Below are 27,256 nucleotides of genomic sequence, written 5' to 3'. Positions count from 1 at the left end.
ATGTTCCCCCTACAGGGAAAAAAAAAATAAAAAATGTCAAAATTCTTGACATTGGTGTGGGATACTTGGCCACACAACCTTTTCACTTGAGAACTGTGGTAATTCTGGGGATTTCACTGCAAGTCGCAGGCAACCCCATTTTAACGTGAAGCACTAGCCTAGAGGCGAGACAACCCCTTTAAACTCTTGGTGCACCCAATTGATGATAGGTTGGCAGACACGCATTTAGTATGTGGGGCACAACAAATAACATCAGTCCGGTCATAGCCACTATTTTCCAGTGTTCCAGCATTATTCTACTCCAGAGTGTAGTCTTGTCTGAAATAATGCCATCCAGTATGATACAATAAGATCCTTTTCCATTAGTGTGTGTGAGTTTTTGTGTTACAAGTACTGAACATGGCTGTCATTGAAGTGAATTACTAAAGCTGATGAACAATGACGTGAGTTATTTTAATTAATACCATTGTATAAAATATATATTTTTATTGAGGTACAGGAGAAGTGGTTGAAGCCTGTTGTACAAAGTAGCGCTACTAACCAATGAACACTTTGATCGTATGACTCCAGTACAAAAAAGCACGCTTGGTTGATACATGGCTTAGAAGTGGGGCTATGAATCTCCAACTTAAGGTGATGTTGGTGGTCAGTCAAGTAGTGGGGTGCAGATGATTTGAACTCGTTTCATAGTTCTTGGCTTTCCAGGAGTCCTGGAGCTGCTGGAGATGTTTGTACGTTGTTAAGCTTACATTCAGTGCTGGGTGTACTTCATTAATACCGGATTCCCCCATCAATGAAAGGCCGCAGATTCCAAAGTATGCATGCAAGGCATCTAGGGTATTGAGAAAAAAAAACAAGAGGTGGGGAATGAGGAGACACATCTAATGCACATACATATTTGTCACAAATACAATAGATTGTGTTGAGCCAATAGAACAGGGCTGGCCAACCTGCGGCTGTCCAGCTGTTGTAAAACTACAATTCCCACCATGCCCTGCTATCGGCTGATAGCTGTAGGCTGTCTGGGCATGCTGGGAGTTGTAGTTTTGAAACAGCTAGAGAGCCACAGGTTGGCCATCCCTGCACTAGAAGAATTAAAAGGGGGGCCCAAATCAACATCTGTCACCAGGGATCAGCAACCTTCAGCACTCCAGCTGTGATGAAACTACAACTCCCAGCAGGCACGCTTTCTTAGCTGTTTTCAGAACTCCCATAGAAGTGCATGGAGCATGTTGGGAGCTGTAGTCAGACCACATCTGGCGTGCCAAAGGTTGCTGACCACTGGGATAGACAATACATGAATGATCACTGGAAGCTGGACTGCCACGATTATGACTAAAGGGAACCTCTGTATGAACAGGGTGGTCGTGTACACGAGTGCCCACTGCTCCATTCACCGTCTATGCAATTAGCATTATCTGTCCTATTTATGCTCTGTGTCTCTGCTGTCCGGAACAGGGCTTGGCTCTCTTTCACGCAGCAGATTACCCGTATGGGATGCGCTCGTGTGAAAGAGCCCTAATACAGGATAACGGACCTTGGCCAAATACATTTTTTGTTTACACAAAACCCACTGAATAAGAGTTTGTAAAATCTGTGGCACTTGGCATACAGGCAGGTCAGCTAAATGAGAGGTTTTGTAATCCAGGCTAAAGACGGTGACCACATTAAAGAGAATTTGTCACCTCCGACAAGCTCTAATAAGTACAGTAATATATGTACAGAACAACCCCATTCTTTTGCAGTGCATATGCAAACTAGCCATGGAATGCATTGAGAGGCCTCCTGTGCAGGCGTACATGATGGAAAGAAGAAGTCCTCTATGCATTCCACGCCTGGTTTGGGGGCACAAAGTGGGTGAATCAGGAGAGTACTGACATGGAGTCAGCGGCAGGTATTCCACATGTGTATTACTGTAGTAAGCAGGGCTTGCCGTATGTGACACCTTTCGGCCACCTGAACACAAGTGCGGGTGAACAAACATATATCCGCACAAATTTCCGTACGGACTCGGGCGTGTTTCTGCACCATAGCCACACCAAAATCTGTCATTTTTACTTTCGGTGCAGATTAGATGCGGTTTTTACGCGCATCTCAACCTTCATTGGATAACGGTGAAAGCTGCAGCTTTAGAAATCCGTGATGCAGGTCAATTTCTGCACGGAAACAACCCGCAAAATGTACATGAGATTTGCTTACTCTGATACACTGTGCTGGTACTGTACTACTCTTCATTTTTTTTTAGAACACAGAATTCCCTGTGGAAAAAGCATGCATATTCTGCAAGGTGTTCAGATGCCCATAAGGAGTTTTCTGGGGTTAAAATAAATGGCTTGTAATGCCCACTCAAAAAAAAAAAATCACTGCCAGGTCACTGCAGCAGCCATTACAAGCAATTTCCTGTGTGTTGAGCTGGGACCAGGAAGTGGAGAACAGCAGGGACCAGAGTTCCATCAGAAAGGGGGGGAAGAGTTAAACCATTGTGAATGATGCAGCAAAAAATAAAATAAAACTGGATGTGGTCAGCTTGTGTTCTTTCCATTCTTCGCATTTAGCGAACCATTAGGGTTTGTGTGCATATTTTGATTTTAAAGATATATTTACATGCATAAGTAATAGTAATAAGAAAATGTACCTGGATGGCTATCTGGCCACTTAGCAAAACCACCAACTAGACGGTCTTGAGTAGATAAAATAAAATTTCTGTTTTTCTCAAAATTTGTGTACTTGAAGATGTCTAGCAGCTGCAATAACCAGCAAAAAATAAAAGATTCAAAGAGATTAGTAAATGAAGAATATAAGGCAATGCAACAATAAAAAGGTGTCATCATAATAAATCAAATAGGCATGAACTTCAATCTGTAGAAGACATTGACACTATATTCTATTACTAGAAGAAGCATTACAGCTGATGCAAGTCTTCACGGCTACAGAAATCTTTACCGTCAAAGTTGCTCCCACCCAGAAGGAATAGCAGGTGTCAACTGGTTTGTTAGGTCGCCCATGGAAGCCATTCTGTTGCCTCATGATGCACCATCTTCTTATTCGGTCGAGTTCTTTTACAGAAAATATATCTTCAAGTTTTCCCATCAGACACAGAGAAGCAACGCCACAAAATGTTGACCCACCTAAATTAAGAGAACGCCAACCAAAATGATATATTTATTGTTCTGATCCTTAAACAAAATGTAAAATTAGGCAAAGAAAAATATGTTTAAATAATGTATTTTTTATTGAACCTGTGACACTGAAAATGCAATCTAACCCATATACACACACACTCAACTTCTTTTGCTCTAGAAACATGCAGATTGCACCATATATGCAATGTGGTGACAGGTTCACTTTAAGAAACAATTTAACCCCTTACCGACTGCCATACGGCTATATACGCGCTATCTGCACATGCACCGTACAGCTAGCACATATATAAACATTATGGCAGCTCTATAAATAAAGAGCTGCAAAACGCTTGGATTAAAGCTTCCGCCCCAGGACTGCCGCAGTCAGGGACAGTCAACAGTCCAGTAATGCCGGCAAGGGACCAATCAGAGTGGCCCCTTGCCAGTGATCGCTCCGATTGGTTAGTGTGTGCAGACTAACCAATCGAATCGCGGCAGTGTCAAAATGCCAGTTTCAGGCTTGGTTCTGTACTCTCCAGATCGGAGCCTGAAATCAGGCACTTGCTTCTCCATGCCCCGCTTTGTGCCCCCTGATGTGGCCTGTCTGCCCTTTGATGTCTTGCCTGCTGCTCCCTGGTGTCCGGGTGCCCCATCTGTGCCGACCATGCTCCGTACGTTGTGGCTGTGTTTCCTCCATGCCCGCCCTGCATCCATCTGTGCCGGCTCTGCCCCCATTTCAACCCCCCCCCAGCCCCTGGTGGGTCCCCCTGCACTTTGTGATGGCTGTGGCTGCGTTCCTGAGCCGCCGCCATCAGAACCGAGTGTCAGCTGTATGCTGACACTGCTGTAACCCCTTAGATGCCGTGGTCAGCGGCATCCAAGGGGGTTAACAGAGGGAGGAGGCTCCCTCTCTCAACCATCGGGCTGCCGCTCTGCAATGGCAGCGGCCCGATGGTTGTCATGGCAACCTTGCAAAGGCATCCGGTGTGCCATCTATCAGGAAACCTGATTATACTATACTACAAAGTCAAAAAAAGCCATTTTTGTCACCTTACATCACAAAAAGTGCAACACCAAGCGATCAAAAAGGCGTATGTCCCACAAAATGGTTCCAATAAAACAGTCTTCTCATCTCGCAAAAAATGAGCTCGTACATAAGAAAATCGCCCTTAAAACATAGAGACACTAAAACATAATTTTATTTGTTTCAAATATGCTATTATTGCGTTAAAGTTAAATAAATTAAAAAGTATACCTATTTGGTATTGCCGCGTCCGTAACAACCAGCTCTATAAAAATATCACATGACCCAACCCCTCTGCTGAACACCGTAAAAAAATTAAAATAAAATCAGTGCCAAAAAAAGCTATTTTTTGTCACCTTACATCACAAAAAATTGCAACACCAAGAGATCAAAAAGGCGTATGCCCCCCAAAATAGTACCAATCAACAGTCACCTCATCCCGCAAAAAATTACACCCTACCTAAGACAATTAATCAAAAAATAAAAAAGCTATGGCTCTCAGAGTATGGAGACACTAAAACATTATTTCTTTGGTTTAAAAATTGTTATTATGGTTAAAAACTTAAATAACAAAGAGTATACATATTAGGTATTGCCACGTCCGTAACAATCTGCTCTATAGAAATGTCACATGACCTAACCCCTCAGGTAAACGCTGTAAAAATAAATAAAAACTGTTCCAAAACAACCAATTTTTTTGTCACCTTGCCCCATAAAGTTTAACCCCTTAGTGACCAAGCCTGTTTGGGCCTTTATGACCAAGCGTTTTTCTTCCTTTTTTCATGGTCTCGTTCCAAGAGCTATAACTTTTTTATTTTTTCGTCTATATAGCTTTATGAGGGCTTGTTTTTTACGGGACAAGTTGTAGTTTTTAATGGCACCATTTTGGGGTACACATAACTTTGATTAACTTTTATTAACTCTTTCTGGGAGGGAGATGGGGGGAAATAGCAATACTGCCACTGCGTTTTTACATTATAAATTTTACGGCGTTCATTTTTCGGTACAAATAACATAATATCTTTATTCTCTGGGTCAGTACGATTACAGTGATACTAAATACTTATAATTTTTTTACGTTTTACAACTTTTTTTTCCAATAAAACCCCTTTTATTAACCCAAAAAATGATTTTGCATTGCCACTTCACAAGACCCATAACTTTTTTTTTTTTCTTTTTCTATGGAGTTGTGTGAGGGCTTGATTTTTGAGGGACAACTTGTATTTTTCATTGGTATCATTTTGGAGTAAATGGCGCTTTTTGATCGCTTGTTATTACGTTTTTTTTGGTGGACACTAAGAATAAATTTGAAATTCTGTCTTTTTTTGATTTTTATTTTTTTACGGCGTTCACCATAGGGGATAATTTATGTAACATTTATGTAGTCCGGGTCGTTACGGACGCAGCAATACCAAACATATGGGGGATATTTTCTTTTTGCAATTTTTTTAATTGAAAAGCGTATTTTCAATGGAAAAAAAAGCATATTTTTTTATTTTATGGAATTTTTTTTATTAATAAATGTGTATTTTTGTAAAAAAAAAATTTACTACTTAAAAGTCCCACAAGGGGACAATAATATACAGTATTTTGATTGCTTTTAAAATGTAATGCATTATCTCTATAAGGCATTACATTTTAATAGCAATGCTATTCAAACCTTGACCAGCAGGCTGCGCCAGAGAGGCACAGCCTGCTGAAGATAACTGAAGACAGGCTCGGGGCCCTGATCGGAAGGTAAGCTTCCGAACACATCAGCACCCCGCGATCTTATTTTTGGGGTGCTGATGCGAGACAGAGGGAGTCCTTTACATGCAGCGGGCGCCATTGCGCCCGGCATGTAAAGGGTTAAACAGCCCGGATCGGCACTCCTGCCGGTCCGGGCTGTTGGAGCAGGGTCCCGGCTCTCATGTGAGAGCCGGGTCCGTGCTCCCCGCTGCACGGGGGAGCCGTGCAGTGCTTAGACCGGGCTGCCGCAAAAACGCGGCGGCCCAGCCTAAGGCCCCTTAGTGACCGCCGTAAAAACACGTATGGGTGGTCACTAAGGGGTTAATAATGAATTAATATGTACCCAAAAATGGTACCAATAAAATTAACAACTCTTCCTGCAAAAAACGAGCCCCTGCACAAGATGATCGGCAGAAAGAAAATAAATAAAATAAGGCATTGAGAAAACAGACACAAAAACAATTTTTTTTTCCAAAAATGCTTTATGTAAAACTGAAACAAATAGAAAGTAGACAAATTTGATATCATTGCGTCTGTAACAACCTGCTCTATAAAAATAGCACATGATCAAATTTTGTAAAAAATAAAAAAACTGACAAACCTGACAAAAAACTTAAAGGGACACTGACAGGGCCAATAAGCATATTGAGGTATATATATGGCACTACAGGTCTTATAATGGGTATTACAATCATATAAGTATCCCCCCTGTCCACATTATACATACAGTAAACTTAAGTTTTATAACCTGCTCCAACGGTCTTCAATCTGCCCAAGGGGCGGCGTTTCACCTCTCTTGCGCCCAGCCAGCCTCCCCCAACTGCCGCTTTGAAGCGCCGCCCAGCTCATGAATATTCAGTTTGCTGGGCGGCTTCTGCGGTCCCCGCTCTGAAGCGCTGCGCTTAACAGTGCCCTGCGCATGCGCCGGATCTTGTGAAGTCGGGGACAGTAAGCGCCGCCCAGCGAAGTGAATATTGATGAGCTGGGCGGCGCTTACTGTACCGGACTTCACAAGATCCGGCGCAAGACCGTTGGAGCAGGTTATAAAACTTAAAGTTTACTGTATGTATAATGTGGACAGGGGGGATACTTATATGATTGTAATACCCATTATAAGACCTGTACTGCCATATATATACCTCAATATGCTTATTGGCCCTGTCAGTGTCCCTTTAATATAGAGCAATTAAAAATCATATGTATTCCAAAATAGGGCCAATAAAACTGGTACCTTATCCCCAAATTTCCAAAATGGGGTTACTTTTTGGGAGTTTCTACTGTAAGGATGCATCAGGGGGGCTTCAAATGGGACATGGCATCTAAAAACCAGTCCAGCCAAATCTAGCCTTCCAAAAACCATATGGCATTCCTTTTCTTCTGCGCCCTGCCGTGTGCCCTTATAGCAGTTTACGACAACATAAGGGGTGTTTCTGGAAACCGCAGAATCAGAGTAATAGAGTTTTGTTTGGCTGATAACCCTCAATGTGTTAAAGAAAAAAATGAATTAAAATGGAAAATCTGCCCAAAAAGTGAAATTTTGAAATTTCATCTCCATTTTCCTTCTATTCTTGTGGAACACCTAAAAGGTTAACAACGTTTGTAAAATCAGTTTTGATTAACTTGAGGGGTGTAGTTTCTGCAATGGGGTCATTTATGGGGGGTTTCCACTATGTAAGCCCCACAAAAGGGACTTCAGACCTCAACTGGTCCTTAAAGAGTACCTTTCACGGGTCCGAACATTTTAAGATAACATGTTATAAGGACATGTAGAGCGGCGCCCAGGGATCTCACTGCACTTACTATTATCCCTGGGAGCAGCTCTGTTTGCCCGCTGTGGCCCTGTTACCTTCTCCCACGCTGTATGGTAATTGCTACCATCTGTAAACCAGGGAGGAGTTTGCCCCGTTTCTCCCTGGGCGTTCCTTCTCCTTGGCTGTAGTGCTGTCCAAATCGCAGCGCAGAGCTCACAGACTGGGAGGTTTATTTCTCCCTGGCTGTGAGCTCTGCGCTGCGATTGGACAGCACTACAGCCAGGGAAAAAGGGAACGCCCAGGGAGAAACGGGGCAAACTCCTCCCTTGTTTACCGATAGTAGCAATTACCATAAAGCATGGGAGAAGGTAACTGGGCCACAGCGGGCGAACAGAGCTGCGCCCAGGGACAATAGTAAGTGCAGTGAGATCCCCGGGCGCCGCTCTACATGTCTACATAGTTATCTTAAAATGTTCAGACCCATGAAAGGTCCTCTTTAACCCCTTAAGGACATAGGACGTACCGGTACGCCCTATTTCCCGAGTCCTTAAGGACCAAGGACGTACCGGTACGTCCTGACTTTAAAATCGGCATTCCGGCGCCGCAGGGGTTAATTTGAACAGGATGCCGGCTGAAATCATTCAGCCGGCATCCTGTTAAAACGCCAGGGGGGGTCATGTGACCCCCCCGTGTCGGCGATCGCAGCAAACCACAGGTCAATTCAGACCTGCGGTTTGCTGCGCTTTTTGCTGTTTCTGATCCCCGCGGTCCCTGACCGCGGGGATCAGAAACTTTAGAGTGTCTAAAATCAATATAGTACACCCCCCCTGCACCCCTGCATGATTTGATGGCGGCGGGTGGTGCAGGGGGGGGTGTCGCAGGCGGTGGGGGCGTTGCGGGAGGCGGGCGGTGCGGCAGGCGGGATTGCGATCCCCCGCCCGCCTCCCATTGCGTAATCGTTGGTGTACAGTGGGTATACCAGGGTGCCAGCACATTGCTGGCACCCTGGTATAAACGGCTGACATCGTTGATGCGATGTCAGCCGTTTAACCCTTTCCATACAGCGGTCCATACGGACCGCTGTATGGAAAAGGTTAACAGTAAAAGGGAGCTCCCTCCCTCTCCGATCGGGGGGCTGCTGTGCCTTTGCAGCCCCCCGATGGGAGAGGGAGAGAGCCCCCAGAAGCCCCGTCCTCACCCTTCCCCGTCTGCGAAGTTGTGGCAGACGGGGAAGGTTCCCATGGCAACAGGACGCCTGCTCAGGCGTCCTGCTGTCCATGGTGCTGAACAGATCTGTGCTGAAAGCATAGATCTGTTCAGTGTAAGTAAAATACAGTACAGAAACCTATATAGGTTCTGTACTGTATTTTACAGACATCAGACCCACTGGATCTTCAAGAACCAAGTGGGTCTGGGTCAAAAAATAAAAAAAATAAGTGAAAAAAGTTAAGATAAAAAGAAAAAAAAACATTTATCACTGAATAAAAAATTAAACTACACATTAGGTATCGCCGCGTCCGTAACGACCTGATCTATAAAACGGTCATGTTACTTTCCCCGCACAGTGAACGCCATAAAAATAAAAAAATAAAAACTATGAGAAAATTGAAATTTTGCCCACCTTACTTCCCAAAAAAGGTAATAAAAGTGATCAAAAAAGTCGCATGTACGCCAAAATAGTACCAATCAAACCGTCATCTCATCCCGCAAAAAATGAGACCCTACTCAAGATAATCGCCCAAAAACTGAAAAAACTATGGCTCTTAGACTATGGAAACACTAAAACATAATTTTTTTTGTTTCAAAAATAAAATCATTGTGTAAAACCTACATAAATAAAAATAAAGTATACATATTAGGTATTGCCGCGTCCGTATCGACCGGCTCTATATAAATATCACATGACCTAACCCCTCAGGTGACCACCGTAAAAAAAAAAAAAAAAATTGTGCAAAAAAAGCAATTTTTTGCCATCTTACGTCACAAAAAGTGTAATAGCAAGCGATCAAAAAGTCATATGCACCCCAAAATAGTGCCAAAGTGTCATCTCATCCCGCAAAAAATTAGACCCTACTCAAGATAATCGCCCAAAAACTGAAAAAACTATGGCTCTCAGACTATGGAGACACTAAACAATTTTTGGGTTTTAAAAATGAAGTTATTGTATAAAACTTACATAAATAAAAAAAATTGTATACATATTAGGTATCGCTGCGTCCGTGACAACCTGCTCTATAAAATTACCACGTGATCTAACCTGTCAGATGAATGTTGTAAATAACAAAAAAAAAAAGTGCCAAAAAAGCTATTTCTTGTTACCTTGCCGCACAAAAAGTGTAATATAGAGCAACCAAAAATCATATCTACCCTGAACTAGTACCAACAATACTGCCACCCTATTCCGTACTTTCTAAAATGGGGTCACTTTTTTGGAGTTTCTACTCTAGGGGTGCATCAGGGGGGCTTCAAATGGGACATGGTGTCAAAAAAAAACAGTCCAGCAAAATCTGCCTTCCAAAAACCGTATGGCATTCCTTTCCTTCTGCGCCCTGCCGTGTGCCCGTACAGCCGTCTACAACCACATATGAGCTGTTTCTGTAAACTACAAAATCAGGGCCATAAATAATGAGTTTTGTTTGGCTGTTAACCCTTGCTTTGTAACTGGAAAAAAAATATTAAAATGGAAAATCTGCCAAAAAAGTGAAATTTTGAAATTGTATCTCTATTTTCCATTAAATCTTGTGCAACACCTAAAGGGTTAACAAAGTTTGTAAAATCAGTTTTGAATACCTTGAGGGGTGTAGTTTCTTAGATGGGGTCACTTTTATGGAGTTTCTACTCTAGGGTTGCATCAGGGGGCTTCAAATGGGACATGGTGTCAAAAAAACTGTCCAGCAAAATCTGGCTTCCAAAAACCATCCGGCGCACCTTTCACTCTACGCCCCGCTGTGTGGCCGTACAGTAGTTTACGGCCACATATGGGGTGTTTCTGTAAACGGCAGAGTCAGGGCAATAAAGATACAGTCTTCTTTGGCTGTTAACCCTTGCTTTGTTAGTGGAAAAAATGGGTTAAAATGGAAAATTAGGCAAAAAAATGAAATTCTCAAATTTCATCCCCATTTGCCAATAACTCTTGTGCAACACCTAAAGGGTTAACGGAGTTTGTAAAATCAGTTTTGAATACCTTGAGGGGTGTAGTTTATAGAATGGGGTCATTTTTGGGCGGTTTCTATTATGTAAGCCTCGCAAAGTGACTTCAGAGCTGTAGTGGTCCCTAAAAATTGGGTTTTTGTAAATTTCTGAAAAATTTCAAGATTTGCTTCTAAACTTCTAAGCCTTGTAACATCCCCAAAAAATAAAATATCATTCCCAAAATAATTCAAACATGAAGTAGACATATGGGGGATGTTAAGTCATCACAATTTTTGGGGGTATTACTATGTATTACAGAAGTAGAGAAACTGAAACTTTGAAATTTGCTAATTTTTCCAAATTTTTGGTAAATTAGGTATTTTATTATGCAAAAAAATTATTTTTTTTGACTTTATTTTACCAGTGTCATGAAGTACAATATGTGACGAAAAAACAATCTCAGAATGGCCTGTATAAGTAAAAGCGTTTTAAAGTTATCAGCACTTAAAGTGACACTGGTCAGATTTGCAAAACATGGCCTGGTCCTTAAGGTGAAAATGAGCCTGGTCCTTAAGGGGTTAAAAAGTGGGTTTTGGAAATTTTCTAATTTTTTTTTTAAGAATTGCTTCTAAAATTCTAAGCCTTTTAACGTCCTAAAAAATTAAAATGACATTTACAAAAAGATGCCAACATAGAGAAGACATATGGGGAATGTTCAGTAATAAATATTTAGAGGTATCAATTTCTGTTTTAAAAGCAGAGAAATTGACATTTTGAAAATTGCTAATTTTTTTTAATTTTTGGTAAATTTGGGATTTTTTCATAAATAAAGGCAAAATATATTGACTCAAATTTATGACAGTCATGAAGTAAAATGTGTCACGAGAAAACAATCTCAGAATGGCTTGGATAAGTAAAAAAGTGTTCCAAAGTTAATAGCACAAAGTGACATGTCAGAGTTGCAAAATTAGACGTGGCCATGAAGGTGAAAAATGGCCTGGTCTTGAAAGGGTTACCCACTGAAAAAGTAAAAGACCTGCTCATCTTAGAACTAATTAACATGATGAAAGAGCGCTCTAGGCCAAACTGACTGCCCATATCAGGCGGAACACGCACCCACCGCAAAGTGCAGAAATATGGGTGCTACTATTACCCTTCCTGAACCTTTGGTTACAATCCAACTAGACTACTTGATATGGTACATGAGGTTTTAGCTCAGCATCAGTCTAGAAATACATGGTTTACATGTGGAATACACATTCTGTTCTACCTGTGCCAGTACGGAGGTGGTTAATGGAGCCCATCTCGGTGTGAATTTTAGATAAATTCCACATGTTTTAAATTTGAAACTATGAGCTTAGACCGCACTACAGTGGAATTATTGTAAAAAAGTCATGACTGATGTAAAGGCAGCTGTGCCAGGTCAGAAAGAAAAGAAAGCCTTCTGGTAACACGTTTTATATGTATGTGTACCTACATCTTCTAATGTCCTATTATTTCTGATTAGACAGATATCACACATTTGCCCGCTGAGCGCTGGATGGCACACAGAAAGCACATTACCAATTTTGGGCATAAAAAGTTTACTTGGCAAAAGTAAAAGCATCACTTTCCCACATTTCATCTCCTTTACTAGGATTCCACAGACCAATGGCCCTGGACCAATCACAATATTAAGAGGAATAAAATCTCACTGGTTCACAGGGGTGAGGACTTCCTCTCACGGCTTCATTTATAAACCTGGGAAAATGCACACAGTTTGGCGTCCTTGGATGTTTATACTTATCATATTAAAGGGGTTGTCCAAGATAATTAAAAATCTCAGACAAGCCGCCTCATTGACAAAAATATATACATCATCCCCTCTTTCTCTAGCATTGCTGTGCTGCTGCTCTAGTCCTCCTACAGCTACTTGTTACAAGCTGTTTAGTGATGTGCCGGTATAGGACACATGACGGCTGCAGCCAACCACTGTCTTCAGAAGTCTAAGGGCTCATGCACACGGCCGTTGCTCAGCTATGCCCGTATTGCAGCCCACAAACAGCGGGTCCGCAATATCCAGGCACCCGCATCATGGATACCCGGAAGGTGCACAACGGAGGCACGGAACCCCACAGAAGCACTACAGAGTGCTTCCGTAGGGTTTCTCTCCATGCCTCTGCACCGCAAAAAAAAAACAAAAAATTTTTTTTTGCGGTGCGGACGAATCACAGACATATTCAGGATTATTGGGTCTGGATCTGTCTGCGGAATCTGTACAGATGTTGCCTGTGCATTGGGGACTTCAAACTGCGGACCCCAACGCACGGAACGGCCGAGCAACGGCCTTGTACATGAGCCCTAACACAGGGATTAGTGATTGGTTGTCATTCAAATAAATACGTAAAACCACCAAAATGAGAGTTCTCCACAGGTTGTGCCAATTTTGAAGTTATCCCCTATCCCCTGCTGCTCCATTCATTCGCTCCCATAGAGAATGTAAAGAGCGGTAGGGCGCATGCCGGACCTGCTACCCCATCAGATTGGGAGAAGAGGACCTCCATTCTCTGGGTCAGTAGAGGTTCCAGTGGTCGGACCCCCAATGATCACCTAGTTATGACTTATGAACTTGGCAGAAACCCTTTATTTAGAAATAAACAATAATTAAAATTGCAACCACAGATAGAGAATGACAATCACTGCTGCAAACCTACGCTCACCCTTTTCAGCTTTGAAGGGGTTGTCTAGGGTTCAGAGCTGAACCCGGACAAACCCATATTTTCACCCAGTCAGTCCACCTGATGCTAGCATCGGAGCATCTCATGCTCCGATGCGCTCCCTTGCCCTGCGCTAGATCGCGTAGGTCACAGGCTCTTTTGTTTACAATAACACACTGCCGGGCGGCGGCTTCCGCCCAGCAGTGTGTTCGGTGACGTCACCCGCTTTGATGGGCAAGCTTTAGCGCTGCCCTAGCTGTTTTACTGGCTAGGGCAGTGCTAAAGCCCGACCATCAGTGCTGGCGATGTCACCGGGCTTCCTGGCCGCCCCATTGAGAACGCTCATGTTGCAGTGTAATACTACCGCGGATGAACGAGTAAACGCTGCCTAATGGCGATCTGCCGCTGGCAAACCACTAGACAGTTAAAGACACTAGACAGTAATAGCAGCAGTCTCTGTTAGCTAGCAAGCAATTGCCGGGAGAGAACGCTTCCCTTCCGACGATTGCTTGCTGATCTGCCAGTCTAAGAGTCCATTAACATATCCACAAGTGTTTTGCGATCTGCAAATTGCGGATCCGCGAAACACAGACACAGGCCATGTGCATTCCGCATTTTGTGGACCGCACATGGCCAGCACTTTAAATAGAAATGCCTTTTCTTGTCAGTGTCTGCAGACAAGAATAGGACATGTTCTATTTTTTTGCGAAACGGAAGTGCGGATGCGGACAGCACACTGTGTGCTGTCCGCATCTTTTATGGCCCCATTGAAAATGAATGGGTCCAGATCTGTTCCGCAACGTTGTGGAACGGATCCAGACCCATTTTGCGGACGTGTGAATGGACCCTAATACAGGCTTAGGTCACAGGTCAAGATTGCCTTTAAGCCGCCTGACTTTAATCTGTTATCAGTGACCTCCCTTTCCTATTATTAGTGACCTCCCTTTCCTATTATTAGTGACCTCCCTTTCCTGGCTGTGGTTCATGGGATTAAAATGCAGTTTTTCTTTTGTTGATCTGAGGCTCCGTTTCAGAGTTATGATACTTTTTCTTAAAGGGGTTCTCTGGGAATTAAGAAAATGAAAATACTTAAATATTACTTTATTAGAGATATATTCTCAAATACCTTTCATTCGTTATAATGGCTCGTTTTGTCTCGGGAGCAATCATCAGGGGAAACAAAACGTCTGCTTTCCCATTAGTTCACACAAAACCTGTCCTGATCACACAAGGACAAGTTACTTTACAACACTGAGGTAAAGAGCTGCCTCATCCTTTTCCTCCTCTCTACTTGTCAGGGATTATGGTCCTGAATACAGATAAGAAATTTCAGCTGAATCTCTGGGGAATTTAGTTCACTGAGGAGACATGAAGTACAGAGAGGACGGACAGGCTGTGGCAATTTTGGGCTGTGGTACTGGAGACTGCACACAAGGGCTGCTGCTCATTAGCCACACCTCACCCTCCTCATCTTCTCCATTCCCACAGAGATTTACATGTAATCAGGATCATGATTCGTGACAAGCAGAGCAAGGAGGAGGACGAGGCAGCACTATGGCTCATTGTGGTGAAGTAACTTGTGTGATTAGGACAGGTTTTGTGTGTACAGATAGGACGGCAGCCATTTTATTTCTTCTAATGATTGCTCCCTAGACAAAACAAGCCATTCTAAGTAATGAAAGGTATTTGTGAATATATTTATTATAAAATAATATTTAAGTATTTTCATTTTTTTTTATTCCTGGACAACCCCCTTTAATATGCAGATTAGGCCTTTGGTGCATTGAGGGCATCACCATCACTTTTGTTGAACCCAAGCTCCACTTGTTTCTGTGACCAGACCCTCTCTTGCCGCTTTACCACTGCCTGGTCCTGTCAATCAAAGCAGTGAGGGAGGGGCTGGTCACAGAAATTAATAAAGTATGAGTGCAACAAGAGCAATGGTGATGCCCTCATTGCACTAAAAGACTAATCTACATATTTGGAAAAAGTATCAATTATTGAACGAAGCCCCGGATCAACAAAAGAAAAACAGTTTTAATCAGGTGAACCACAGCCATGTGTCTATGCAAATAGTTTGATAGGCAGGTCGCTGGTTAAGGTCTCCCTTTAATAAACCCACACAGATTTTTTTCTGGTACATAAAGGAATCAAAATAGCTTATTCACATATCTAGACAGAAACCCATAGGCTACTTTCACACTTGCGGCAGAGTGATCCGGCAAGCAGTTCTGTCGCCGGAACTGCCTACCGGATCCGTCAAAACGTATGTTAACTGATGGCATTTGTAAGACTGATCAGGATCCTGATCCGTCTTACAAATGCATTGAAATTCCGTCTCAGTCTCTCATCTGGAAAAACGGATCCAGCATTCAGGCAAGTGTTCCGTTTTTTTTTGGCCAGAGATGAAACCGTAGCATGCTGCGGTATTATCTCTGTCCTGAGAAAAGTAAAAAAGACTGAACTGAAGGCATCCTGAACGGATTGCTCTCTATTCAGAATGCATGGGGATAAAAATGATCAGTTCTTTTCCGGTATTGAGCCCCTAGGACTGAACTCTGTGCCGGAAAAGAAAAACGCTAGTGTGAAAGTACCCTAACAGTACTGAAGAAAAACTATGTTAAAATGACATGTACATCACATGATCTTACCGTGAGCTTCTAGTCCAGCTCCTTGCCCCAGTGCATTCTCGTATGACTGGAACGGAAATAAAAAATGGCAATTTATGGATGAGCAAAACTTTACTCCCACCTTCTCAAAACAATCATTTCGGAGGTAGACTCAGGAACTGCTCCAACTCGCCACAAAATTTTATGCCAAGCAAGAGTTTCAGATGCTGAAAAACACTGCACACCAACTGACACATTGCAACAGAAAGTATACAGTTGAAAGAGTAGTGAAAGTCAATTTTGTTACATTTAAGATCCCTTTCAAACATAATTTCTAAGTTTTTTTGTTTGATCTGAATACTAGTAGATAATTGCATACAAAGAACCAAAAAGTAAAAAAGTATAAACTAATTACATACTGCCAAGAAGGCACATTACACCAGTACATAGTAAGAACCTCTCTAGTACAGGGATCAGCACCCTTCGGCACGCCAGCTGTTCTAAAACTACAACTCCCAAAATCCCCCTTTGACTTCTATGAGAGTTACAAGAACAGCCGATTAAGTGTGCATGCTAGGAGTTGTAGTTTCACAGCAGCTGGAGAGCCGAAGGTTGCTGATCCCTGCTCTAGTACAATAAATGTTCCACTAACACAGTTCTATCTCTCTGTCAATGTATTATCACAAGCCTATCACAGTAAAAATAAATCTACCAAATATACAGTATATAGCTATCTATACAAAGAAGGACGTATATATGTGTATGTATGCATGCATGTATGTTCCAGCGATCACTCAAAAACGCAACGATCAATTTCAACGAAACTTGGCATACACACCCCTTGCTACCTGGAAAGAAATCCCGTGGGGGTCATACGCCCCTACACAGCAGATGCATGGAGTTTGTATGTTCCAACTGGTTTTACTACACACATGTCTCTGTAACTCAAAAACTCATCGATCAATTTCTACTAAACTTGGTACACATCACTATCTGGGAAAGAATACTGTGGCGGTAACATGAATGAGTTTGTCTCTCCTGACGTCTGTCTGCCTGTTCTTTATGCGCGACCAAACGACTGGACCTGATCACCAAATTTGGCACACAGGTACATCAGGTGTCCGGGAAGGTTTTAAACCGGGTCGCAGCTCTCTACGATGTACCATTCCTGAGCTATTCCCCAAAAATGACCCGCATTAGCCAATAGAAGCCTGAAAGTCTCTCTTCATATCCCAACTGCCATACATATGGTCACATGTCCCTTATCAGCCAATAGAAGCTCACAGGCCCTTAGTCTCCACATACACACAGTTTTACTCCAAGTTTCCATAACAACCCAGCCACTTTTCTTCACTGCTGTAGGTTAGCTTTAGGCTAAGGCTGCACAACGACGCACGACACATAGGGCACAACTACACTGCTACATGTGTCGCGTGACATTGATGTTACACAACAATTTTTATAATGATAGTCTATGGTGTCACATTGCGGCATGTGACATGCTGCGATTTTTGCGATTGTTGTGTCACATGTCGCAATGCGACACCATAGCCTATCATTATAAAAATTGTTGCGACAAAATGTTGCGCGACACATGTCGTCGTGTAGCCCTAGCATTAAGGGGGCAGGCGCTGTGGAGGTCACTGTTAGGGCAGGAGTTCACTGTTAAAGGGGTGGGGTGCTGTAGAGGTGACTGTCATGGGGGATACTGTCGATATCTTTTTAACGACACACACAAACATTAAATGAAATAGAAGAAATATACTGGTGCGAAGCCGGGTCCTTCTGCTGCTAATATATATTATAGATCGGTCATCAGTATCTAATTGGTGACTGGGACCCCTGCCGATCAGCTGTTTGAGAAGACACCGGCACTACTGCGAGAGCTGCGGCCTTCTCACAGCTTTTCCTAGGCCAGTGATGACACATTCACGAGTCATGTGGACTAGGCGCAGCTCAGCCCCGGAGAAGTCAATGGGGCTGAACACTATACCAAGCACAGCTGCTATACAACGTACGGCACCCTGCTTGGTAAGCTGAGAAAGCAGCAATGCTCACAGGAGTGCCAATGCCTTCTCAAAGAGCTGATTGGCGGGGGTCCTGAGTGTTCGATCACCACCAAGCAGATCCTGAGGATAGGGCATCAGTAGTAAAATCAAAAAAAAAAAAAAAACTTTTCATTTTACTGTACTAGGCTTGTGATAATACATTGAGGGGTACAAATGCGTTAGTATAACATTTATAACACTTGATCGTTAGATGTTAACTAGGTTCTTGATACTGTTGGAGTGAAAGGAGGTCACCTAAGAAGGGACAATGAGAGGGCTGCAGAGATGCGCTAGATGCTGTAAGGAGTGCACTACAACGTCTGGCACACCAAAACAATTTAAAGGGGTTGTCCCACTTTGCTGTTTCAATCTTACCAGCAGTAAATGTCCTGATAACTTCCTGCTTCTCAGGCAGTTGAGTGAAGGCCACGCCTCCTCATGACTCACCCTCAGAGCTCAGTCCTAGTCATCCACATGGAGCCTGCAGAGTATGTAAAGCCCCTCCCCCTGCTGGGGAATCACTCAGTGACCACTGACCAATGCTAGTGAACTAATGGAGTAACTTGTGGCTGTCCTGCATTCTAATACACTTACACATAAAACCTGTGTTACAAACCCATTCTGTGCAGCAAAAACAATAAATCACTACAGCCCAAATGCATGTTAGCTAGTGGCCATATGATCTGTGCTAGATATAGATAGATATATTCACTGACTTATTACCCAGCTTTCCCGATGTCTGATATTATAACTGACTTATTACCCAGCTTTCCCGGTATCAGATATTATCACTGACTTATTACCCAGCTTTCCCGGTATCAGATATTATCACTGACTTATTACCCAGCTTTCCCGGTATCAGATATTATCACTGACTTATTACCCAGCTTTCCCGGTGTACAATATTATCACTGACTTATTACCCAGCTTTCCTGGTGTACAATAATATTACAGACTTATTACCCAGCTTTCCCGGTATCAGATATTATCACTGACTTATTACCCAGCTTTCCCGGTGTACAATATTATCACTGACTTATTACCCAGCTTTCCCGGTGTACAATATTATCACTGACTTATTACCCAGCTTTCCTGGTGTACAATAATATTACAGACTTATTACCCAGCTTTCCCGGTATCAGATATTATCACTGACTTATTACCCAGCTTTCCCGGTATCAGATATTATCACTGACTTATTACCCAGCTTTCCTGGTGTACAATAATATTACAGACTTATTACCCAGCTTTCCCGGTATCAGATATTATCACTGACTTATTACCCAGCTTTCCCGGTAAAGCTGGGTAATAAGTCAGTGATAATATCTGATACCGGGAAAGCTGGGTAATAAGTCTGTAATATTATTGTACACCAGGAAAGCTGGGTAATAAGTCAGTGATAATATCTGATACCGGGAGAGCTGGGTAATAAGTCAGTGATAATATCTGATACCGGGAAAGCTGGGTAATAAGTCTGTAATATTATTGTACACCGGGAAAGCTGGGTAATAAGTCAGTGATAATATTGTACACCGGGAAAGCTGGGTAATAAGTCAGTGATAATATCTGATACCGGGAAAGCTGGGTAATAAGTCAGTGATAATATCTGATACCGGGAAAGCTGGGTAATAAGTCAGTGATAATATCTGATACCGGGAAAGCTGGGTAATAAGTCTGTAATATTATTGTACACCGGGAAAGCTGGGTAATAAGTCAGTGATAATATTGTACACCGGGAAAGCTGGGTAATAAGTCCGTGATAATATCTGATACCGGGAAAGCTGGGTAATAAGTCAGTGATAATATTGTACACCGGGAAAGCTGGGTAATAAGTCAGTGATAATATCTGATACCGGGAAAGCTGGGTAATAAGTCAGTGATAATATCTGATACCGGGAGAGCTGGGTAATAAGTCAGTGATAATATCTGATACCGGGAAAGCTGGGTAATAAGTCTGTAATATTATTGTACACCGGGAAAGCTGGGTAATAAGTCAGTGATAATATTGTACACCGGGAAAGCTGGGTAATAAGTCAGTGATAATATCTGATACCGGGAAAGCTGGGTAATAAGTCAGTGATAATATCTGATACCGGGAAAGCTGGGTAATAAGTCAGTGATAATATCTGATACCGGGAAAGCTGGGTAATAAGTCTGTAATATTATTGTACACCGGGAAAGCTGGGTAATAAGTCAGTGATAATATTGTACACCGGGAAAGCTGGGTAATAAGTCAGTGATAATATCTGATACCGGGAAAGCTGGGTAATAAGTCAGTGATAATATTGTACACCGGGAAAGCTGGGTAATAAGTCAGTGATAATATCTGATACCGGGAAAGCTGGGTAATAAGTCTTATAGACTTATTACCCAGCTTTCCCGGTCTCTGATATTATCACTGACCTATTACCCAGCTTATATGGGGGGGGGGGGGGGCATCTGTGGAGGGCACTTATGGGGTGGGGGCATCTGTGGAGGACACTTATGGGGTGGGGGGGCATCTGTGGAGGACACTTATGGGGTGGGGGGGCATCTGTGGAGGACACTTATGGGGTGGGGGGGCATCTGTGGAGGGCACTTATGGGGTGGGGGGGCATCTGTGGAGGGCACTTATGGGGTGGGGGGGGCATCTGTGGAGGGCACTTATGGGGTGGGGGCATCTGTGGAGTGCACTTATGGGGTGGGGGGGCATCTGTGGAGGGCACTTATGGGGTGGGGGGGGCATCTGTGGAGGGCACTTATGGGGTGGGGGCATCTGTGGAGTGCACTTATGGGGTGGGGGGGCATCTGTGGAGGGCACTTATGGGGTGGGGGGGGGATCTGTGGAGTGCACTTATGGGGTGGGGGCATCTGTGGAGTGCATTTATGGGGTGGGGGCATCTGTGGATGGCACTTATGGGGTGGGGGCATCTGTGGAGTGCACTTATGGGGTGGGGGGGGGGCATCTGTGGAGGGCACTTATGGGGTGGGGGCATCTGTGGATTGCTGCCTGGACTCCTTCTGGGCGCCGGAGCACACGGCGTCCTCGGTTGCTATGACGCCGTGCGCTCCCTCATGCTGCCGGAAAACAGTAATACACTGCTATGATCTGTAAGATGTATCACTGTATTCCGGTGGCATGAGGGAGCGCACGGCGTCATAGCAACCGAGGACGCCGTGTGCTCCGGCGCCCAGAAGGAGTCGGCCCGTGACTAATAGGGCCCAGGGGAGCATATCAATCACTAACCTCTGCCACCGTGATCTTCCAGGGCCCTCCTCCCTCCTCTAGAATCTGCAGGACAGCAGCGTAGCAGGCAGACAGTCTCTCTCCCCGGCACTATCTCCAGCATGCAGGACACGCCTCCCCAGCTTGTAAAACAGCCATGCGTGCGCGTTCTCGAGCGGCCGGCTGGGGAGAAGGTAGGACATTGTGCGCAGGCGCGGCACATACAAGCCCCGCAAGTATCCGGCCGTATCCATGGGATACAGGTAGACAACAGAGGCGCAGATGAAGGCATTTTTCAGGAGAACCGTGCAAGTTAGGAAATGGAAGTTATTTAGAAGATTATTCAATGACACTTGGGGAAACTGATTAACAGCAATTAATGAAATGGGACAACCCCTTTAAGGTCATATGTGATTTAGAAGGTGTCGTCTTCTTGTTTACTGGAGTCTGAGGAGCCAGCCAGTCTGTGCCTACAGGCTACGGAGATGTAAATACAGTGACTACTATAATGCTAAGAGCACTGGACCCATTACAGCTCACAAGCTGCTTACTTGTATTATCTCATGACCAGCACAGACTATCATCCCATGGATATAAACAGTGAAGGTTCACATTCAATGTCAACCAGCAGAGATTTTGAAAACTGTGAAACACGGATACACAACCTAACACATAACTTTCCACTATGTATATGAAGAAACCAGAGTACTCCATGACTGTCAGAGTTAGGGCTCTTTCACACTTGCGTTCTTTTCTTCCGGCATAGAGTTTCGTCGTCGGGGCTCTATGCCGGAAGAATCCTGATCAGTTTTATCCTAATGCATTCTGAATGGAGAGAAATCCGTTCAGGATGCATCAGGATGTCTTCAGTTCCGGACCGGAACGTATTTGGCCGGAGAAAATACCGCAGCATGCTGCGCTTTTTGCTCCGGCCAAAAATCCTGAAGACTTGCCGCAAGGCCGGATCCGGAATTAATGCCCATTGAAAGGCATTGATCCGGATCTGGCCTTAAGCTAAACGTCGTTTCGGCGCATTGCCGGATCAGACGTTTAGCGTCTCGGCAGCCATGGTAACCATTCAGAAAAAGCTAAAGTCCTGGCAGCCATGGTAAAGTGCAGCGGGGAGCGGCATACTTACCGTCCGTGCGGCTCCCGGGGCGCTTCAGAGTGACGTCAGGGCGCCCCACGCGCATGGATGACATGATCACATGGCACGTCATCCATGCGCATGGGGCGCTCTGACGTCATTCTGGAGCGCCCCGGGAGCCGCACGGACTGTAAGTATACTGCTTCCCCCGCTCCTACTATGGCAACCAGGACTTTAATAGCGTCCTGGGTGCCATAGTAACACTGAAAGCATTTTGAAGACGGATCCGTCTTCAAATGCTTTCAGTACACTTGCGTTTTTCCGGATCCGGCGTGTAATTCCGGCAAGTGGAGTACACGCCGGATCCGGACAACGCAAGTGTGAAAGAGGCCTTACCAAGACACTGTGCAGGCCACCTAAAACACACAATGATGGACTGTTCTGATGAAACGGTCAAACAGGCTGCCTAGGACATGCATCTAGCCAGTAACAGTCTGCCAATGTAGTGCCCTGGAGCAGGGGTACTGTGAAGTCTGGACATTTTTCTGACATCCCTATAAGATAGGATAATCATTAGACTAGAGCTAGCCTGATGAAAGGTCCTCTTTAACCTCTACAGCAATGTTGGCAGCACTCACACGTCTATTTTAAAAAGACAACCTCTTGATAGGACTCTGAGGGCTGTACACTGACTACTTTACATTGTATCAAAAGGGTTATATCTTCAGTGTTGTCCCATGAAATGATATAATAAAATACTAAAAATGTGGGGGGTCTCAGCTCTCTAGGACGTAACATTCCTGAGATATTCCCCAAAAAAATGCATTAGCCAACAGAAGCTTGGTCACATGACCCTTATCAGCCAATAGAATCTCACACGCCGTTAGCCTCCACATACAGTTTGACACCAGGTTTCCATAACAACCCAGCCATTTTTCTTCACTGTTGTAGGAGAGCTTTAAAGGAAATCTGTCACAAGAATAATTGCTATTGAAGTAAAGCCATGGCCTAATAGCACTTAGCACCTTATTTCAAGATGTGCCTTTGATCCAGCAACAGATGTTTTTATCCTTTGAAAATCCAGTTTATTTGGTATGCAAATGAGTCAGTAAGGTGCCCAGAGGGGCATCACTCTTGCAGGAAGGAGCCCAGACACGCCCCCCACCACAATATGTCCACCTTTAAAAGACAAACTTAAAACCCCGCCCCCAGGCCTGCTAAGCCACGCCTCCTGCAGTGGTGGGAGGGAGGGTGACTTTCTCCCTGCATCTTACACTCAGACAGCACAGTGCTGCTGTCTTAGGCTACTTTCACACTAGCGTTGTTTAAATCCGGCGTTCAATTCCGACACCGGAACTGCCCGCCGGATCCGGAAAAACGTGTGAAAACGGATTACATTTGAATTTGATCACAATGAAAAAATGCATTGGAAAAAACGGATCTGCCATTTATGGACTAACTTTTTTTTCACATTTTTCGGGTTTAATATGCAAAAGCCGGATCCGGTTTGACTGAACACACGGCGCCGGATCCGGCGTTAATGCAAGTCAATGGGAAAAAGGCCTGATCCGGCGTTCAGTCAAAGTGTTCAGGATTTTTGGCCGGAGGTAAAAATATAACATGCTACGGTATTCTGAAAAGCCTGATCAGTCAAAAAGACTGAACTGAAGACATCCTGATGCATCCTGAACGGATTACTCTCCATTCAGAATGCATTAGGATATAACTGATCAGTTCTTTTCCGGATTTGAGCCCCTTAGGACGGAACTCAGCGCCGGAAAAGAAAAACGCTAGTGTGAAAGTACCCTTAGAGCGAGCTGTTCAAAAGGACATGCCCTGATCTGGTTAGGCCATGCCTCCTCCCACTCCTCAGCTGACAGGGAATGAAAAAATGAAGTTAAAAATCAATTTCTAGGTCCCGCCAAGCCCTGATCTGGTTAGGCCACACCCCCTCCTACTTCGCAGTCGACAGAGATTAAAACAAAGTTAGGCCTCTTTCACACTTGCGTTGTCCGGATCCGGCGTGTACTCCACTTGCCGGAATTACACGCCGAATCCGGAAAAACGCGAGTGTACTGAAAGCATTTGAAGACGGATCCGTCTTCAAAATGCTTTCAGTGTTACTATGGCACCCAGGACGCTATTAAAGTCCTGGTTGCCATAGTAGGAGCGGGGGAGCAGTATACTTACAGTCCGTGCGGCTCCCCGGGCGCTCCAGAGTGACGTCAGAGTGATCCATGCGATCACGTCATCCATGCGCTTGGGGCGCCCTGATGTCACTCTGGAGCGCCCCGGGAGCCGCACGGATGGTAAGTATGCTGCTCCCCGCTCCCCACTACACTTTACCATGGCTGCCAGGACTTTAGCGTCCCGGCAGCCATGGTAACCATTGAGAAAAAGCTAAACGTCGCATCCGGCAATGCGCCGAAACGACGTTTAGCTTAAGGCCGGATACGGATCAATGCCTTTCAATGGGCATTCATTCCGGATCCGGCCTTGCGGCAAGTGTTCCGGATTTTTGGACGGAGCAAAAAGCGCAGCATGCTGCGCTATTTGCTGCGGCCAAAAAACGTTCCGTTCCGGAACGGAAGACATCCTGATGCATCCTGAAGGACGGACTGTCCATTCAGAATGCATTAGGATAATCCTGATCAGTATTCTTCCGGCATAGAGCCCCGACGACGGAACTCTATGCCGGAAGAAAAGAACGCAGATGTGAAAGAGCCCTTAAAAATCAACTTTTGTCAGCTGCAGGGGAGGTAGGGAGGGTGACTTTCTCCCTGCAGCTCACGCTCAGACAGCACAGTGCTGCTATCTTAGAGTGAGCTGTTGAAAAGGACAAGCCCCTGATTCAGTTAGGTCACGCCTCCTCCCACTCCTCAGCCGACAGGGAATGAAAAAATGAAGTTAAAAATCAACTTCTGTCAGCTGCAGAGGTGGGAGGGACAGTGACTTTCTCCCTGCAGCTCACACTCAGACAGCACAGTGATGCTATCTTAGAGTGAGCTGTTCAACAGGACATCCTTGTGTCCATCCAGGCCCTGCGCCAGATGAAGGACAGGGAGTCTGAAAGCAGGACTGTCCGGCCTAAAACTGGACCTCTGGCCACCCTAGGGGCAGGCAGCTGTGGAGATCACAGTTAAGGGGATAGTCCGCTATGGAGGTCAGTTTTAAGGGGCAGATTGCTGTAACGGACACTTAAGAGGGTGGGCCCCTGTCAAGGGGGTGGTGTGCTGTGAAACACACTGTTAAAGGGGAAGGCTGCTGTAAAGGTCAAAGTTAAAAGGGGTGGGCTGCTGTGGAGGGCCAATTTTAAGGGACGGGGCACAGTGTTAAGGGGTGGGGAGATGTGGAGGTCACTGTTAAGGGGGCGGGGTGCTGTAGATGTCACTGTTATAGTGGATGGTGTTGCTATCTAGTAAATATATAAACTACAAGTTTTACAGAATGAGCGGGCAGCTCCTTCTGCTCTATAACATGCTGCCCGCTGATTGCACTCCATTTTCATAGTGACAGGTTCCCTTTAAGTGTTAGTCAACCAAAACACAGAATGCAAAGATGCCCATTGTTCAATGAGAATATTTCCATACAACGGAGTGCGGTTTCTACATCATGAAGTTACTATTATATGAAAGGTGATTTATTCATAGGGACTTGTCATTACTCGTGTTAATACAGAGTTATAATTTGCAAGTAGTTCATGGAAATCTTGAAGACCTCACAGTGGATCCGATTGTTAGTGCTGCACAACGTCACACAGTGCACACATAAAAAAATTCCATGCAAAACACAAGCATTTAGGCAAATATGCAAAAAGACGGACATTTTGCATTTGCATATTAACAAGCATAATATTTAACCAGGTCAGGAACACTGTCAGCACCATTTAAGCTATATTGATCCTACAGTAGCAGCCTAAATGAATGCACCTACAAAAACAGCAGGTAAAAACAAAGAAAGAATAAACCTGGGTTAGGTTGTTCCCACATACTGCCAAGGGCCCAACCAAATTGACAGAAGCCATACCATCTGTAGTGCAGGCCACAGGCCTCTTCCAGCCTGAGGTCTTAGATGCCTGTGTCATCCGTACACTGCCTCAGAGGCTTCAAGCTTAGTGGCCTGCTTTCTATGAGGGATGCCAAGCGGTCCTGTGCCCACCACAGTATTCAACTGCATCACCGTCTTGATAATGGGGATACAACTGAATTGAGGAGGACACCTGTGGTGCCCGGCTGGGGACATATCTACCTGTAGCTCCCTTAGTTAATTAAAGAGGTTTTACCATCAGAGGACAATGGGGGCGTATCGCTAGAATATGCCCCGATTGTCTGATAGGCGCACCTACACTGAGAATGGAGCAGGGAAAGGTAGTAGAGGGCGCAGTGCGCAGGCCGCCCTCTATTCATTTCTACGGAGCAGCCAAAAATGGGCAAGCACTGGCTCGGATATTTCCATCGGCCCCATAGAAATTGATGGGAGTGGTGGCCATGCAAGCGCGGTGCACTCCTATTAACTCCAGCCTCCGTTCTTATCGCTCCGTTCTCGGCGTAGGAGCGGGTCCCACCTATCAGACAATGTGCCCCCATTGTCTATGATGGTAATACCCCTTTAACTCTGGGAGTGTCAGATCGCTATGTACCGCAGAAGGGCTCAGAATGCCCCCTGGGTATCAGCCCATCAGGAAATTTCCCTGGCCAGTCCATGCAAACTGGACATGTGGCAAAACAAAATGTGAATTGGGACTGCCTAGCTGTTTCCTTCACCTGCAGATGTACCTTTACTTAGAAACTACTAGCAGGAATAACAGAGGAATGGCACATCATAGAGTCATAAGAAATAGAATAGAGGCTCCAG

At 44.5% G+C, this 27,256-nt stretch overlaps 1 protein-coding gene across 1 annotated transcript in view; it reads right to left on the bottom strand.

Annotated features, from left to right (window-relative positions):
- Positions 1–471: 471 nt before the first annotated feature.
- Positions 472–27,256, bottom strand: part of PGGT1B (protein geranylgeranyltransferase type I subunit beta) — a 65,903-nt gene continuing 39,118 nt past the window's right edge. Inside the window, exons 6-9 of the mRNA XM_044275918.1 lie at positions 16,105–16,150; positions 2,944–3,128; positions 2,636–2,744; positions 472–832 (exon numbers count right to left, since the gene is read on the bottom strand). Coding sequence (XP_044131853.1) covers positions 651–832; positions 2,636–2,744; positions 2,944–3,128; positions 16,105–16,150 — 522 coding nt within the window. The 3' untranslated portion in view covers positions 472–650. The remainder of the gene's footprint in view (positions 833–2,635; positions 2,745–2,943; positions 3,129–16,104; positions 16,151–27,256) is intronic.

The sequence above is a fragment of the Bufo gargarizans genome, chromosome 1 (genome assembly GCF_014858855.1).
Source record: "Bufo gargarizans isolate SCDJY-AF-19 chromosome 1, ASM1485885v1, whole genome shotgun sequence".
Lineage (NCBI taxonomy): Eukaryota > Metazoa > Chordata > Amphibia > Anura > Bufonidae > Bufo > Bufo gargarizans.
Note: the sequence above shows the minus strand (reverse complement) of the source record. Positions and strands in the feature narration are given on the sequence as shown.